This window comes from Piliocolobus tephrosceles, chromosome X (assembly GCF_002776525.5).
Source record: "Piliocolobus tephrosceles isolate RC106 chromosome X, ASM277652v3, whole genome shotgun sequence".
Lineage (NCBI taxonomy): Eukaryota > Metazoa > Chordata > Mammalia > Primates > Cercopithecidae > Piliocolobus > Piliocolobus tephrosceles.
The window spans coordinates 75118243-75133624 of NC_045455.1; the positions used below are offsets into that span (position 1 = coordinate 75118243).

General features: G+C 41.5%; 1 protein-coding gene and 1 long non-coding RNA gene across 3 annotated transcripts in view; one reads left to right on the forward strand and one right to left on the reverse strand.

Moving 5' to 3' along the window:
• The window catches only part of VWA8 (von Willebrand factor A domain containing 8), a 390434-nt gene that overhangs the window by 360752 nt on the left and 14300 nt on the right, over positions 1 to 15382 (forward strand). For both annotated transcript variants that reach the window (XM_023208911.1, XM_023208909.2), the window contains exons 41-42: positions 5102 to 5227; positions 8533 to 8691. In XM_023208911.1, the coding sequence (XP_023064679.1) occupies positions 5102 to 5227; positions 8533 to 8691 (285 nt within the window). The remainder of the gene's footprint in view (positions 1 to 5101; positions 5228 to 8532; positions 8692 to 15382) is intronic.
• Positions 1 to 15382, reverse strand: part of LOC113224806 — a 95430-nt gene that overhangs the window by 4916 nt on the left and 75132 nt on the right. The gene's annotated exons all lie outside the window — the stretch shown is intronic.

Consider the following 15382-nt stretch of genomic DNA (forward strand, 5'->3'; position numbering starts at 1 on the left):
GTGTGTGTGTGTGTGTGTGTGTGTGTGTGTGTGTGTGTGTGTGTGTGTACGTATTTTCTGGTTAACCAAGTATTTCCTGGAAAATGAATTAACCAGAATACATCATTCTCTGAGTATTTCAGTGAGTTTAAGTATTCTTTATGTGAAAGTAATAAAATTCTATTTCTTTTTCAGAATATCTGTAACATAGAAGTTTTACTAATGCACCCTCACTTTATATATAATGAACTCTCATTAGTGTGAATTTATGTATAAGACAAAACAGATGGACATATTTACAGGGATACTTTACTTCATGCAATAGGAATACATAACAAAGAACATGTTTGGCCTTTTATTATAAACAAAAGTATATATTTAAATGCAGTAGGGACTTACTATTTCAAGAAGTATTTCACTAAGTCTCATAAAATACAGAAGCCTTTATATACACAGTCCAAAACAGTAAATATTTTTATTCAGCCTTCAGTAACTTTCTAAAGAGCTCCCCCTCCAGCCCATTGCCCCCAAGAGCATTCATTCTGACAGGCCTCTTCCTGTTTTAAGTTTCCAAGTATTGTGGACTGGCGAGAGGATAGAAAATCAAATTTCTACCCATATTTACGTGCAAGTTACATACTTGAAAACTAATGAACAGTGCTACTATTATAAAAATGCCTTTGTGCCTAACAGTTTTGACTCAAAAGGCTGATACATATGTTTACTTCTCAAAAACAAAAACTACTGGTTCATGTTCCTAAAAATATCAATGACAAGCAGTACCAAAAGTAATTCATTTATCTGCAAATAAAAATAAAAATGAAGGAATATACTATACACCCAAAGGATGGCTAAAAAAATTTTTTTAAGCTGTCAATATAAAGTGTTGGTGAGGATGGAAGCAAATGAAACCCTTATACTCTGCTCACAAGAATGTAAATTGGGAAAAACACTTTGGAAAACTGTTTATCAGTATACACTAAAGCTGAACATACCCATGCTCTGTGACCCAGCCTTTCCACACAGTGAAATATGCACATACCTGCTCCAGAAGACATGTTCAGTTATGGTGGCATTATTCATAATAGCCCCAAACTGAAATCAACAGAATTGTAGAATGGGTAAATTGTGACAAAGTCATACAATGGAATACCATTGCAGCACAAAAGAGAATCAAGTCCTGCTACACACAACATGGATAATTCACAGAGATAATGTTGAGCCACACAAACCAGAAACAAAAGAGTATATATTGTATGATTTCATATTTATAAAGTCCAGAAACGGGCAAACTTAATTTATAGTAATAAAGGTCAGTATAGGGGTTACCTTGGCAGGGAGAAGGTAGCATCCAGAACCGGGCACTGCGAGGCTTAGGCGGTGTGGATGATTAAGATTGTGTGTTTACTTTGTAAAGGTACATTCTTAAGATTTGTACACTTTATTACAAGTACTCAAACTTGAAAAGTTAACCCCCAGAAAGGAAGAAAAAGGTAGCAGATTTATTGGAAAAGGTGTATTCCTCTCCCTCACTCTCACTGCAGATTTTACCAAGTCCTTTTCTTTTACTGGCATATGTAATGGAAACAGTCTTCAAGCTATAATCATGGGAAAAGAAGCAATATCAGCACAAGAAAATTAAGGCCTAAAAGTCCTGGATTCTTGCATGATGGTGAATGTAAACTGAGAGTTACATGTTTTGCTTAATTGCATTACATATCACAGAAAATTTAACAGCTTTCCTTGAATTTTTTGACAGGGCCTAATAGTTCTTCATGGTATTTGAATCAGTCTTCCCAGTTCTTCTAGTTTTAAGCATTCTGTGATCTATTTCATGAAATTTAGCAGTTTCTCCCTCTTTAATTGCATGGCCTGGGACATGCAGTCCTCTAGGAATTTGCCTTCCCAACAAATTTAAACCCAAATTCCTCCCCCTGGGGGAATCTTGCTTTTGTAAATCTTATTGGAAGTGTAGTCGTTTCTGCAGCAAATAATCTTTCTTCACTTGTAGTGTATTTGCATCCAGTGCTCCATTTCTTTGTTCATTATTCTAATGTTCTATATAGTGTAATGTTTTTTAATTGTTTAAAATAATAATTAGGAATTTTAACTGAAGTCAAAAACAAACCTGAGCTATCAATGGAAATAATTCCGTGAGCTGATGCCTGCTATGCTCCACCAACATCATTTGTGTGTCCTCCAGCTACAGCAACCAGGTCACAATTAGTCCCTCTACCAGTCATCTTGACAAGATTTTTTTGCCATCAACTATAAGGTATATTCTGGTTTTAGAAACACCAGAATAAAGAGGACAGTGGAGTTATTAGTTAGAATTTTAGCATTTTTTATTTTCTCTATGGTAAGATGGTGGGGTTTAAATTTATTTTTGCTACAGTTGTGACCTGCATTAGAAATCACAAAAATAGCTCACACGCATAGTCCCTGCACTTTGGGAGGCTGAGGTGGGAGGATCGCCTGAAGCCAGGAGTTTGAGACCAACCTGGGCAATATAGCAAGATCCCGAACTCCACAAAAATTTAAAAACAAAAAATTAACCAGCTGTGGTTGTACATGCCTGTAGTCTCAGCTACTTAGGAGGTAAGATCACTAGAGCCCAGGAGTTCAAGGGTGCAGTGAGCTATGATCATACCACTGTACTCCAGCCTGGGTGTCAGAGACAGACCTTGTCTCAAAAAAACAAAAATTACAAAAATGACAATCTGTAGCCATTGCAGTGGCTCTTTACATGGTAAAAGCATCACTGGTTAATAAAACCATGTAGTAGCTAATGGGACTGGGTAGGGAGTCCCTGGGGTCATTGCCTTGTCAATGTATTTAGGAAAACTTGGAAAATCAATGCTTCATGATGACAGTGGCCCAGCCAATAAGTAACATGTTATACAATGTCATTCCAGTTCTAATCCTGCATTTTTTTTTTTTTTTTTTTTTTTTTTTTTTTTGAGACAGAGTCTCGCTCTGTCGCCCAGGCTGGAGTGCAGTAGCGCGATCTCGGCTCACTGCAAGCTCCGCCTCCCAGGTTTACGCCATTCTCCTGCCTCAGCCTCCCGAGTAGCTGGGACTACAGGCGCCCGCCATCTCGCCTGGCTAGTTTTTTGTATTTTTTAGTAGAGACGGGGTTTCACCGTGTAGACCAGGATGGTCTCGATCTCCTGATCTCGTGATCCGCCCGTCTCGGCCTCCCCAAAGTGCTGGGATTACAGGCTTGAGCCACCGCGCCCGGCCCTGCATTTCTTTTAAACCCGGCTCAAGAATCCAAGTTCCATGCCACTTTAATGGCTGCTAACCACTGCCACCATGTTCTCTTTTACTTTCTTCAGTGCTGGTTTTCCCACTCTAGACTAGGCTGTGAGAGTCTGTCCTCATCTATGAAAGCCATTAGAACCCAGTGCTCTGCAGCTTGGTACCTCCAAGAGTTGTAGAATGTAAAGACTGAAGGTACACAGATGGTCATCCACAATAGCATTTCCCAGGATGAATTATCTGGGAAGCCTGAGGATTATCCACACCAGAGAACAGAAATGTTAGGAAAGAAGAGATAAGAGCTAAGTTCCAGTCACTGGTGAAGTGAGGGAGTCTGAAAAGGACTGTGCTGTGTGGTTAAGCTTGTCTGTCTGATTCATGGATAGACCAGTAGGAAGGGGGATTCTAGAAGATTGTGCACATTCCTTCCTGTTGCCACCCATAACTGGGTATCTGATCAAGTTTTACATGATAGCAGTGCTCCAGAGTGACCCATTTTCCTGAGAGATCATGGGATTCTTGCCAAGAACATAATCTGGAAAGAACATTCTCCCAAGGGTCGCATGCCTGGTAGTTCTTAGAATTAACCACCCACCAGAATTAATAATCTGTATGCTGGTGATATTTGCATTAATATATGGGTATTCCAAAATGGTAATTTTGCCCCTGTGTCCAGCAAGGGTATCAGGAACAAGAAAACAATACATACTCTAATACCCAGAGTTATATTGTGTGGCGCTTCTTTGTGTAATGTGGCTTTCTTAGTGGCTTTGTATTTCCAATGACAGTGCTATCACATAGCCACCTCCCATGAAACACTGATGGAAGCATGCTTAACTTAAAGTGGACTTCGTTGTCCATATTAGCGTTTCATCCACTAGCAATAAATAACAGTACCAGCTAACATAGCTCACCAGGCCCTTTCTTAGCTGATTCCAAGTAAGATTTTATTAATCTTTACAATGGCTTACTAAACTAGAGACTAGTGTTATATTCATTTTAGAGATGAAGAAACAGAGATGCAGACAGGTCAAGTAATTGCCTCAGATCAGATATTGAACAGTGGTGAAAGAACAGTTAGAACCAGGCGGACGCTGGAACACATAATCTTAACTGCTACTTTAGTTTGCATACATAAAAACATCTCAGCTAATCTTCCCACTCATTAATGTAAATATAGTCATTGGCTGTAATAAGCATATGCCTTGATTGGAATACTATAATTCTTTATCAGTTTACTGCCGTAAAATTAGCCAACTGGCATAATTGTAAGTTATTGTGGCAAAGTATTATGTGGAAAAACGTGTAGAAAAGTAATGCAGAAGATTTCTGAAGATAGATAACCAGAAAGACTTGTGGGGTACAAATGTTCACATACTATTCTTTTCAGCTATTTCCATTTGCACACTAAATCACAGAGAACTTGAGTAACAAACTCTTTTCCACAAGGTAGAATTCTAAAGGTCATGTTTTCTCTGGGCTTGCAGACAGTGTTAACAAGTTCAAGCTGATTATTTTAACTAATAAACTTTTGAGAAGCACTGTGACAGAAAATCCATAAGAAATGCATCCCTATTATTTTATTTTCAGATATTGAACATCTCTCCAGGGACTCATTTGCATACCACCTTTCGTTCGTTTTATTGTTCCATATATTGAAATAATTAAAACAGACAAAGGGCATTTCTTTGTCAGGAGAGCAGAAACCAGTTCATTTATACGACTGTGTTCATGCAGAACTGTCACTTACTGGAAAGATCCCAGGTGTGTTTCCTGTTATTCATGCACAAAGTGTGTCAGAGACCCTGCAGAACTAATTAAAATAAGGCTTTGTGTGTGTGTGTGTGTGTGTCTTTTGTAGGCTAAAGGTAAAGAAAGACAGTGGCTAAGACATCAAGCTACTGGGGAACTAGATGACGCCAAGATCATCGATGGGCTGACTGGAGAAAAAGCCATCTACAAACGTCGGGGTGACCTGGAGCCGCAAGTAAGTCATGGTGAACTGCTAGCCTCAGCTCTGCATAGTCTAGCCCTCTTTACAGAAGCTTGCTTTCTTGGGTCATGTCAAAATATCACAAACCCTGAATATGGCAACCAAGGAAAGCATTATGTGAAAAAAAAAAAAAAAAAAAGAAGAAGAAGAAAAATTCCGTAAATTTTTTTTTTTTTTTGAGATGGAGTCTCACTCTGTCGCCCAGGCTGGAGTGCAGTGGCCGGATCTCAGCTCACTGCAAGCTCCGCCTCCCGGGTTTACGCCATTCTCCTGCCTCAGCCTCCCTAGTAAGCTGGGACTACAGGCGCCCGCCACCTCGCCCGGCTAGTTTTTTGTATTTTTTAGTAGAGACGGGGTTTTACCATGTTAGCCAGGATGGTCTCGATCTCCTGACCTCGTGATCCGCCCGTCTCGGCCTCCCAAAGTGCTGGGATTACAGGCTTGAGCCAACGCGCCCGGCCAACTCCATAAATTTTATACCATTTATCATTCAACTCAAGGTCCCAGCAAGAAACATAAGGCATGCTCAAATTAGGTAATTTAAGAAACAGTCAATACAAAGACTATTTACAAATATAAGGGTGGGGTGTAGGAAAATCAAAAATAAACAGTGCAGTAACCCAGGGATAGCAATAGCAGGGATCTGACTCACCCTGAGGTCTAAAAGGGCAGAATGAGAGAGCAGTTCCTGGAACCTGGAGAAGGTGGTTGATGGAGTGGTGGCCTTCAGCAGAAGGGGAGCCAGTCCATGGGCGACAGCAGAGAGGGGGCCAAGGGAACAAATACCCCACCCTCACCCCCTGACCTCCACCAGTGCCTCCCAAGAACAGAACCCACTGGAAGTCAGCAGCCAGGAAGCCGGCTGATGTGGTTGTAGGGGCCAAGGGAAAATTTCCCCTTCACCCTCCGAAGGTTCTCTGAAAATCACCTCACAAAAGGCACATGAATAGGAGAAGAGGCATACAAATGTATTAATGTGCACTGGGGTGAAACCCAGGGTGAGTCCCCCTCCACACAGTGAGGCACAGATGCTTACGTACCCGTCTTCTTAAGGGAAAAGGAGATGGAGAAGTGTAGAGAAGTGTAGATGATTTTACGGGGATAGTAAATGGTTTTAGGGCAATTCAGTGAGCTTGAAGGACACACAGTGGCCTGGGACAGTCTTTTGGGCCCACAGAGCAATGGTGTGTGACAGAAGTCTGTCCAGGTGTGTTGACAGGCTTCAGCCTTTCTTCCTGTGATACGAGTTCAGTTGATGAAAACTCAGGGAAGGGCCCAGAGTAATCGTTTTCTTCTTGGGAGCTCTGAACTTTAGAGAGTTGAAGAAACTTCAGAGAACAACTTATCCGGTGCTTTGTGGGGAGAGAGAGGAAGGTCAGAGAGACCTTGATGCTGCCTCTTCAGTTCAGCATGTCCAAGCACCATATTTAGAGGGGATCGATTTCTGAGCCCCAACACGGATTGTCCATACAGATCAACTCCCGGGACACAGAGCAGGTGCCCTGGAGGGGAAACTGAAGACACCCAGTGTGTCCGTTCAGCCTAGAGAAACCTTCGAGTGAAAACAATAAAACAACCTTGGTGATTTTCTACTGTTCTCTTACTTTAAATATCAGTGTCCATCATATAACTGAAAAAAATATATAGAAAATAAGAAAGTCTCCCTTAAGTAACTATAATTGTAGTATGTAAAGTTTTAGACAGCCATAAATTTAAAATATTTGCAATGTAATAGCAAAACAAAATGGTGACAGGATGAAATATTGAGTCTCTTGGTGAGCTCTGTGATCTCCTGTATTCCTGAGTAACCAGAATTGCTGAGTAGCCACTGAGAGCTGGGGGTGCAGGGACTGGTAGGGGGAAGGGAGAGTCACTCCTTTTAAACTTTTATTTAGAGAGGATCTGGTGGTGATTTGGGGAGTTCTTATTTCTGTGTCATTGGTATGAGTCAACAGCTGCTTTCTTTACTGAATCATTGTGGTCAACAGTTGTGTTTGGATACATCTGAAATTGTGAGTAGTCATGGAAGCATATGTGTAAGTGTCCTTAATTTGGGCAGACTCAACAAGTTTTTAAGAAATATGTTGAATTTGCCTCAAACCATTACACTCTCAATACCCACCGTGTTTTCTTGAAATTACTAACTCTGCTCATTATTTTTTATACATGTCAGCAAATATTTAATAACAGAATAATCTGGAATTTTTCTTCTTCCTTTTTTTTTTTTTTTTTTTTTTTTTTTTTTTTTTTTTTTCTAGAGACAGGGTCTTGCTCTGTTGCCTAGGCTTTAGTGCAGTGGCACAATCATAGCTCACTACGGCCTCAAACTGTTGGGCTCAAGTGATCCTCTCAGCTTACCCAGCTGAGTAGCTGGGAATACAGGCACATAGCACCACCCTAGCTGATTTGTGTGTTTTTTGTAGAGATGAGTTCTTGCTGTGTTGCCCAGGCTGCTATTGAACCTCTGGCCAAGCAGTTCTCCCACCTTGGCCTCCCAGAGCACTGGAATTACAGGCATGAGCCCCTGCACGCAGCCTTCTTCTTTTTTCTTGTCAGCAAAACTAACAAACTTTTTTTAAAATCTGCAAATTGGCAGTTGTGGGTCTAAAATCAAACTTAATCTTGTAATCTTAATGGACAGTTGTTTCTAGATAGCAATTTGATGCCACTTTTATGCTTTCAAACTGCCAAGAAAAGAAAAGTACTAATTCAGTAATGGGGAAGGAAGAGAAGATGTGTGGCTTACTAAACACAAAAGTCGTTTTTAAAATCTTTTCATTAATTTTCTTGCCAGACCCCCATCACATAACTTTGTTTTAGGAACCTGACATTATTTGTGGCCTATGTGGAGAGTAATTTTCAGGTCACTACCCGACACGTACAAGTAAAATTGATATGGGCTTCCCTCCAAAATAACACAAACTCTTGCTAGAGTTACTGACTCTGAGGCATGAAGTGAAAATGACATGTCATTCCAGATTATTAAGTCACCATATTATTTTTAAGGCATCAACCTGAATAAGTCAACTTTACTAGAGTGAGCTTTGAAAGGACTATATTCCAAAGGAAAATATTTTCCATGTGGCCCCAACCATTAGCACAAGTCTGAAATTCTGTTTACTGCAATACAACCCATAGATGCCTTGCTACCTGCTAGGACAGCCTTGTGCAGGGCTGAGCCTATGGCTGGTCTGCCCATCTTGGGGCTGGCACGCCGGGGCTTCTATGAGATCCCCAAGACAGCCACCAGGGGAAGTTTGCCAGTTCGCAAATGGCTTTTCTGTTATTCCTTCCCTCAGCTTGGCAGCCCACAACAGAAACCCAAGCGTCTGCGCCTGGTGGTGGATGTGTCTGGTAGCATGTACCGTTTCAACAGAATGGATGGCCGGCTCGAGCGCACAATGGAGGCTGCGTGTATGGTCATGGAAGCCTTCGAGAACTATGAGGAGAAGTTCAAGGTAATGACATGAACTAAGAATAATGAGAGGCATAATGCATTGACCACGATGATGGATAGGTAGATTCAAACTCCATCCAGAGTGAATGAAAATCTTCATCCTCTCACCAGCTCTTTCATCAGTGCAGAGAAAGTGAAGCTCTTGTTTTATCTGAAGGAGTAATTGTAAAATAATGGCATAATTTAAAAGACTGATTACTACAGAAGAAATGCTGCAGCCATGATGTTAGAAAAAAATGAGCTGCTTAGAAGCAAAAGTCTGTTTCCAGACTCCTCAGAGTCTCCTGTCCTTATCCCAATTCCCCATACCCACCCACTCTTGCCCCATCACTAGCCAAGCAGCCTTCCAAAGTTGGAGTCTACCCTGAAAGCTTCACTATCACGTTCCATTTCCGTGTGGGCAAGGGTTATACAGTCACTGGTGTCTCCCCAGCTAACAATGACGATGATTATCCCAGGAGAAAAGCTGCCTTCCATTTCAACTATTTCCATTTTGGTATTCTTAGTTTGCGCTACACCCTCCATTTCAGAAGTCTGAGCATGGAGAAGGGATCCCCAGTGCTGCCGTGTTACTGCTTGATATGAGCCTATTAATCCTCTCTTAATCAGCCGCAGAGAGCACCTGCACTTCTGGCCCTTACCAGAGCAAACAACCTTGAATTCAGTCACCTGCCATGTAATTATTATCAAAAGTTCAATCAGGAGAAATGCTGTATGTGCAGACATGCGTGAAGGACACACAGTCCGTAGACAGACTAGATTTCATTACAGATCAAACGTGTCCTTCAGAAATGGGGGATCTTAGATTGCTGTTAGGCTTGACAGCACACATGCACCTCAGGATTGCTTCCCTGAGTTGTGTCTCTGTGTTATGAGGTACGCAACAAGAAACAGATCGATAAACCCATCACTTCATTTACTTTAGGCCTATTATTAAGGATACTGCCCCCCTGAATTTCCCAGGGCCCCTTGTGTGAAGCTCTACATGAGGAATTCCTTTTAGAATTAAGTGGAAGAAGGGCAGCTTCAGCTAATGAACGCTGTGGGTTGCCGGACTCTGTCCAAGTACAGGACATGAATACAAATAAGACATGGACCTTCACCGTGGGGAGCAGCTTTGTTTCCCTTGAAGAACTGAAATGTGTCTCCCCTTGTGATTAGTGAAAGCCATGGAGCCGCTTAAGATTCCCTCTTGGTTTCGGTTGCCAGGAAGCTCAGAGCCAAAATCAAAGACTAGCTATGACAACTTTGTTATGTCTCGTGGCTTGCAGACCGGTGTTCAGCTTTTTCCTTTTCTTCACCCTTGCTCCCTTCAGATATAAGTTTTCCTTGATTTTTTTTATGCTTTATGTGTTTATAGAAAGTGTTTATTTTAAAATATTTTAGGTCCTTTCTAGTATGAGATAGATTATAGCTCTTAAATCACTTGGACCATTGATGACTAAAGAATAGTTAGACATCTATTGTATCAGCATAAATACCCATATCATACCTAATGTTTTAAAACTTTTGAGTGCTGCCAATATTTGGATCAGTCCATTTTCCTGTTTTATGGATCTTGAATTTCAGTGTTCCTCAGCTCTCTTTGAGCTACAGGGGGGTTTGGTTTTGTTTTGTTTTGTTTTGTTTTGTTTTGTTTCTAGATAGCATCTCGCTCTGTCACCCAGGCTGGAGTGCAATGGCGCGATCTCGGCTCACTGCAACCCCTGCCTCCCGGGTTCAAGCGATTCTTCTGCTTCAGCCTCCTGAGTAGCTGGGATTACATGTGCCCACCACCATGCCCGGCTAATTTTTGTATTTTTAGTAGAGACAGGGCTTCACCATGTTGGTCAGGCTGATCTCAAACTCCTGACCTCATGATCTGCCCATCTCAGCCTCCCAAAGTGCTGGGATTACAGGTGTGAGCCACCGCGCCTGGCCCTACAGGGAGATTTTAAACCAATGTAGACCATAGCAAATATACCATTAAAATTGGCAGATTCGTAGTTAGCTTGAATAAAGTCTCCTATTAGAAATAGGATGTCTACATTTTTGAGAGCAGAACTGCTCTGACATGTGAAACTACCTCTCCCAAGTTTTTAGAAAGAAAATTCATTAGGAATTAAACGACAAATTGGTTGACACAGCTCCCTCCCCAGGACTGGGTGAAGGATGAGACAGGGAAGAAGGTGGCAAAGCTACTGGTGTTCAGGGAGGCGTTCCGATGCCTCCAGGGAGGTGGTGCGATTGTCACACAGCAGGCTGAGTATTTCATTGCATCTCATGCAGCCGAGTATATAGAAAGATCTCCATTTATTCAGTTCTCACTTATAAAAGTGTATAATATGGAAGAACTATTAATGAAACGAGACTTACCACACACACAAAAGGAACAATATCAAGGAAATGAGCATTTCACAAGATGTTGTTTCATTTGTTTCATTGACAGTTACAAACCAAACTGTTGCCATATGACCAGCTGGATGTCAGTTAAATTCGGTGAAATTACACACATTACCTGAGCACTTCCTAAGAGGAGACACTCTGCTGGGCAGCCCAGTGAGGGAGATGGTGAAAACTACTCACTCTGATAGAACGTTCAGTGAGCAACGTGTGAGCAGAGCGTGCTTCTTCACACATGCCTCTGTGGGTATCATCCCTAAAACAGTGTTTTGCTAATACGCTCTTCAGTTGCCACAATAGCGTAAAGAATTTCCTCAGCCTTTATCAGCACAACCACAGATATATTGAGAAGACAACCATAGTAACATCTGACTGAAAAATCCAAGTGAAATTGCAGCAAGACACCGAGATAAAATCAGTTTTTCAGGCCTTGAAGTCATGGTTTATGCCATTAAATTCTTAACAAGAAGCACATTAATGGTTTTAGTTCCATCGCATTCACTACAGTTACATTAGAGCCTTATTTAGAACCATAGAAAGTCTTAAGAAACCAGTGTATTAAAATCTTTCCAACCAAAGGAAGAGACCTTAAAACATCACAAAACAGGCTCTTTGAGCCTCTGTCAGAAAAATTGATACCTGGGTGAGTGTCTGGAGGGACAAGGTGGACCCAGCAAGGCATATGAGTCCTGTTCCTGCAAACTCCTGATCGTGTCCACAGACTTTAGAACTGGGATCACCTCGGAGGCCATTTACTCCACCGTCCTCATTCCACAGACGCAGGTGGATTTTCCCTGCAGTCAGAAGGCTAGCAGGAGAAGGTAGCGTAGAGCCCAGGACTCTTATTTGTTTTCCCTTTTTTTGTTTGGTTTCATTTTTAAACTTTCTCCTTTAGTTCCCAACTTTTTAATTTGAAAAATTTTAAACCTACAAAAAGGTTGAAAGAAAAGTAAAACCCCTGTGCCCTCAGTTAGGTTCACTAATTGTTACCGTTTTGCCTCACTTGCTGTGTTTCTCTCCAAATATTTACAGTACTCTCTCTACTCCCTCCCCCAAATCATTTGAAAGTAAATTATAAGCCGCATGATGCTTTTCCTCTAAATGCTTCATTATATCTCCTAAGAGTAAGGACATTCTCTAATACAACTTCAATACCATTATCATGCCTAAGAAAATTATCAGTAATCCTATACTGTCTTATAATATCCAACTCAAATTCAATTTTATCATTTGTCCCAAAAGTATCTTTTATAATTGTCCCCTCTCCCTGCTGTCCACCTAGGAGCCAAAGTTCACACCTTACTTTGCCTCTTTTAGTCTGGAACAGCCACTTCCCCTACCACAGCATTTTTTTGCTTTTCATGACAGTCACTCTCATGACCCTCTCATGAGGGTCCAGGCCAGTTGTCTTATAGATTTTTTTTTTTTTTTTTTTTTTTTTTTTTGAGACAGAGGCTCGCTCTGTCGCCCAGGCTGGAGTGTAGTGGCATGATCTCGGCTCACTGCAGCCTCCACCTCCCAGGTTCAAGCGATTTTTCTGCCTCAGCCTCCTGAGTAGCTGGGACTATAGGCGCGTGCCACCTCGCCCAGCTAATTTTTGTATTTTTGGTAGAGACAGTGGTTTCACCATATTGGCCAGGCTGGTCTCAAACTCCTGACCTCATGTTCTGCCCACCTTGGCCTCCCAAAGTGCTGGGATTATAGGCGTGAGCCACTGCGCCCAGCCCTAGATGGTTTCTTATACTAGATTTTCTGGTTGCTTTCTCATGGTGCCATTTCACTTGTCCCAATATCCCCTGTATTTTCAAAACTCCTAACAGGCCTTCTCTCCATATGAGACTTTGTATCATCTTCCTACCAGCCCTGCCAACGTGTCTGAGATCTAAGTACCCACCAGCCACCCAATCTCTGCTAGGGCTCCCCAGGCCAATGTGCGGGGCAGGAAGGAGGTAGGATGGAGCTCCTTACATTCTATAAGAGTTATTTCTATTTATAATTACAGTTGTCCCTTGGTATCTATGAGGGATTAGATCCACGATCCCTCTCAGATACTAAAACCTGTGGATGCTGAAATCTTCCAGTTGGCCTTCCTCTCCATGGGCTCCACATCTATATATACAAAGGGCTGACTATAAATGTTTGGGGATATATGGGTGATTGGTGCACACAGCACAAAGTTTAAGAGGTATAAAAGGAGGAAGAGTGAAGAGTGAGCCACTGCCTGCGCCCTCTCAGCTCCCAGCTCCTCTCTCCAGTACAACCACTATTAGTGGAATTATCAGTCTCTTCTCAGAGATATTTGATGTACATACATTCAGTGCCTGTGTACCGTGCATTCTGTTCTGTATCCTTATGTTATATGATCATATTCAACTGAATACTTTCATTTTCTCCTTTGTAAAAGGCATAAAGGGAATAGGAATAACTAACAAAAGGATTTAATGTACTCAGAAAATAGAAAATTATGCATGAACAAAAGACAGTTTGAGGAGCTCCTAGAGAAAAATGTGTATTCCATAGCCCAGAATGGCATCACACATGGGGTCATTAGGAATTCAGCAGCGTGATCTGAGACTCCCCAGCCCCAGTTCCAGACAGTTCTTAATGTTGTCTTCCTGCAGTTTTCCCTCCGTTGTAAAGGTGTCTAGTCTGTATTTGCTTTGAAACCTTCAGAAGCCGCTGGCCTGGTCTGTGATCCGGGCTCCTCATCTCTCTTGGCGTCTGCTTTGTGTTTTGCTTGGCTTGAGTGCAGCTCCTGAGCCGTGGGTCATTACAGTCTAGGTCCCAGAGGCTCATCTGGAGTCAGCCTCCATTTTTTATTCCACATTATCATGACCTGTGCCAAACCACAGGGACCCTAGAGCAAGAATTACTGAGAAGGAAAGGTAATTCAGTGGCAAGACACATCTCTAAGCCATTTGGAGTGTTTAAAGTTTCTCATAATTGCTCTACCAACTGAATTCAGCTGTTCCCAGGTATAGCCTTCACAGTAGGTCACTGAAAACTAGCACTTCATTTGCTTATAATCAGCATAAGCTCCTCTACTCTTGTAGTCAGCCTCATTCTTGGTGTTCACGCAGTGCTTCAAATTCAAGTGAAAAGTAGAATCGTACTGTTTGTGTGAACTGTTGTCTTTTCATCAAGAAGCATTTTTTTTTTCCTTAGCCTTCATTCCAATTTGTTCCTCATGCTTTCTCCAAGCCCCTGGGAATGTTTTCACTGTAATCTTGAAATAGACCTCCTTTTCAAAGGCTCTTAATGGCTTCATTTTTTTTTTCAAAGTACTCAATAATACCAAAGTTAGGTAACTATTTCTCCACTAAGTACTCAAATAGTGGGTCCGGAAAAGAGATGTATTTCATTATTCAGAAGTTGTACTTTGGGGAAAAAAAAAAAAAAAGAAACTCAAACTTACTGTTTCTGTGAAGGCATATAAACCATATTCTAGGGCAGTGGTTTTCTAACAGTGTAACAAGAACCTTTGAAGGATTGGGGGTGGATGGGGGCAGTGAGTAGGCAGCACTTTTTGCCCCATCCCCCTCCATCCCCAGTTCAACTACAACAATTTAACATGTATAGGTAGTGCATGATGTTTCATCAGCTGGGCTTTTGTGCAGTATTTCATTTGAAGGAAGGGTTCCACTGCTAGCAAACTTGTAAAGGAAAGGAAGAATTAGAAAGCCATTGTGTTAGGGATTATGTACTGGATTATTTCTCACAGGCTCTGAGGGCTTTCTTTCTGGAAAAGGTGCCACTGACCCTCAGATTTAAATGACTCACTCCTCCCTTGACAGAAGAAAACAAGGCATTAGTTCCTAAAACTAAGAGAAGCAAGCTTTTTCATCACAATTCTCAAACATACCATTAAATTTATATAGAATTTGGGAGGGTAGGAATGGCCTTGGAAATTATTTTCAGCAACCTTTTTTTTTTTACAGAAGAGAAAACAAAGATTCAAAGAGGTTCAGTGCTTTGCCCTAGGTCACACAGTTACAATGCAAAGCCAGCACTTCTGACTTCCACTTCAGGCCTCTTACTTGATGTTTCATCCCTCTTTCTTATAGCCATTTTATTTCTGTTCAATTTGGTTTTTTTAAACTGTAATTCAGGAGCAAGTGTATCATTTATGTAAGGTACTCTGTCTTCTCCTACCCTTGGCACCCATCCAAGGGAGATAAAATATAATAGACAAACTTTTCTGAAAGATACCTTGGTCAGAAAGGTTGAGTTAACTCCCGGGAGGAAATGGAAACATATGACTCACAAATCAGCAGCTGCCAGGGAGATTTCTTCTATCAAGAACTTAATTC